Here is a 2,394-nt window from a genome sequence, read left to right as displayed (position 1 = left end):
GAAGAAAAAGAGGGAGAAAGGGAGAGAGGGAGAGGGAGGGAGAGGAGTGGTGGAGGGAGAGAGAGAGAGGAGAGAAAAGGAGTAGGGGGAGAGGGAGAAGAAGGGGGGGAGAGAAGGAAGAAAAGAAGGGAAAGGGAGGGAGAGGGAGTAGGGGGAGGGAGAGGAAAAGGGGGAGAGGAAGAGGGGAGGGGGAGAGAGAGAGAGAGAGAAGAGAGAGGAGAGAGGAGAGAAAGGGAGTAGGAGGAGAGGGAGAAGAAGAGAGAGGGGGTAGAGAAAGAAGAGAGAGAGAAAGGGAGTTAAAAGGAGAGGGAGAGAGAGTGAGTGAGTGGAGGGGGAGGGAGAGGGAGAAAGACTTAATGAGCCTGTGAAGTCCAAATAGGGCAGAAGAGGCTGCAGCCCCACATGTGGCAAGGCTCTAGAAGATGAGATTGTCTGTGACTTAGCACTATTAGTGGAGATTGGCAAATCTGTGAACCACCCAGATCATACTGGGTCAATTTCTTTTATGTACCTGTAGCCTTATTATCCCTGAATTTACTCTCTTCCCTTACAAATAAACCCTTTAGAAAGCACATCTGGTTTCAAGAGGATGGGAGGCATAGGGCAAGATAAAGAGAGGAAGCCACCAATGGGAGGGGTCCGCGAGGCAGCAGGCTGGAGCTCTGGGGCTAGCATTAGGTAAAATCTCTCTCAGCCTTAGAATGACCAGAGGTAGAGGGAGCAGGTGCTTGAGACCTTTAAGTCATGGATTAAGATATTTAGGGATTTTTGAAAGGAACCCAGGACCCAGGAAAAGAATGTATCTCATTTTTCATCTGTACCTGAGAGTCAAGGCAAAGCCACCTTTTAAAGGAGCTATGCCTCATTGTTCCAGAGATTATATTTTATGGCATCACATTTAAACAAAGCACAACCAGCTTTTTAACCAGAGACATAGGGTAGTTTCATCCTCTGAGCCACCTTCCTCCACTCCTCCAAGGGCAGATTCTGGACCACAGACGGCAAGTTTCTTAACTCAGGTGGGGGAGCCCCCTCACCTTCTTGATAAGTGGGATCACCCTAGAGAATCAGGAGAAACCTAACTCAGCCTCCTGGAGCCGAAGAGAAAATGTGGGTTGGGGCAGGTGGCCCAGCTCTGTATTCTATGGGAACTGGGAGAGTGGTAGATGAGGCAGGCCTCACTGAAGTCTGGGCAATGGGAACAAAGTCAGCAGCTTCTTTGTCCTTCCCTCCCCACCACACACAAGCATATACCCAAACATCCACACAACACACTTCTACTATGAAACATACACCCAGGTTATACACAAAACACCCCAGCATATCCTAATATCTTTACTCATGATGCCTCCGCAGGTTACTAATGCAAGTACTCCACTTTACAGAGAAGGAAACTGAGGCTCAGAGAAGAAGCAATTTGAATATCAACACATCAGTTAGTAAGAATTCAAAATGCAATTCAAACCTGAATATTTAGACTCTTCACACTCTACTCTCACATTCAGGTAAACACACTCACAACACACCCCTCACAGGTGCACCTGGATACCACACCCACACTAGCATACAGGCATGTACACAGAGCATCAGATACAGAAACAACACTAAGGAAAATGCATGTCTACACATGATTATAATATATAAGCACACAAGGCCAGATATAGCAACAAAGATCAGGGCCATGTTTAGATACACACTCACAACATGGTGGTGCACCCATGACCACACACATACCACTGCACAAACAAACACACACAAAAGCTCCATGGGACCCTGAAATCAATCCAACTCGAGCATCCATCCACTGTTCACTAACATGCCGCCAGGACTCAAAGATTGGAGACCAAGCAGGTGATCTGGCCAGGTCCATCCACGGCGCTCCACCACCTTCCTGAGGGGGCAGGATCAATAAACCCTAGGATCCCTCCCAGACAAGAGGAAGCGAGGCTCACCTCTCCACCCAGCTCTTGTAGTTGGGGATGTCCTTGGCATACAGCAGCTTGTTAGAGGGAGAGTCCTTGCCCAGCTTGTGCTCAGAGGTGGAACAGGAGTCCATGAATGTCTGGGCCACCACAGACAGGCAGGCGTCCGTGATGCTGTTCTTGTGGATGTCGAACACGAACTGTGGGTTCTTGATCACATTCACCCAAAAGCGCAGAGGTAGGCTGACGTGGGGCAGGAACCGAGGCAGCAGGGGCAGGGGAAGAAGAAAGGGAGACGTGTCAGTGGGTACCCAAGAAAGGAGGCCACAAACGTGGCTTCTCCATTGGAACCTAGCACTAAAATGAAATAAATATGCAGAGCCTTAGAGCCGAAAGGGATAATAGAACATGGAGAGTTAGAGCTAAAATGGACAACTGAACACAGAATGGTAGAACACAAAATGTTAGGGCT

General features: G+C 48.6%; 1 protein-coding gene across 2 annotated transcripts in view; it reads right to left on the bottom strand.

Annotated features, from left to right (window-relative positions):
- The window catches only part of PLXNA1 (plexin A1), a 308,227-nt gene that overhangs the window by 25,391 nt on the left and 280,442 nt on the right, over positions 1–2,394 (bottom strand). For both annotated transcript variants that reach the window (XM_027863712.1, XM_027863713.1), the window contains exon 30: positions 1,953–2,165. In XM_027863712.1, coding sequence (XP_027719513.1) covers positions 1,953–2,165 — 213 coding nt within the window. The remainder of the gene's footprint in view (positions 1–1,952; positions 2,166–2,394) is intronic.

This window comes from Vombatus ursinus, unplaced genomic scaffold (genome assembly GCF_900497805.2).
Source record: "Vombatus ursinus unplaced genomic scaffold, bare-nosed wombat genome assembly UNPS02014773.1, whole genome shotgun sequence".
NCBI classification, from domain to species: domain Eukaryota; kingdom Metazoa; phylum Chordata; class Mammalia; order Diprotodontia; family Vombatidae; genus Vombatus; species Vombatus ursinus.
The sequence above is the reverse complement of the archived record's forward strand: the minus strand, read 5'-3'. Positions and strand labels throughout refer to the sequence as shown.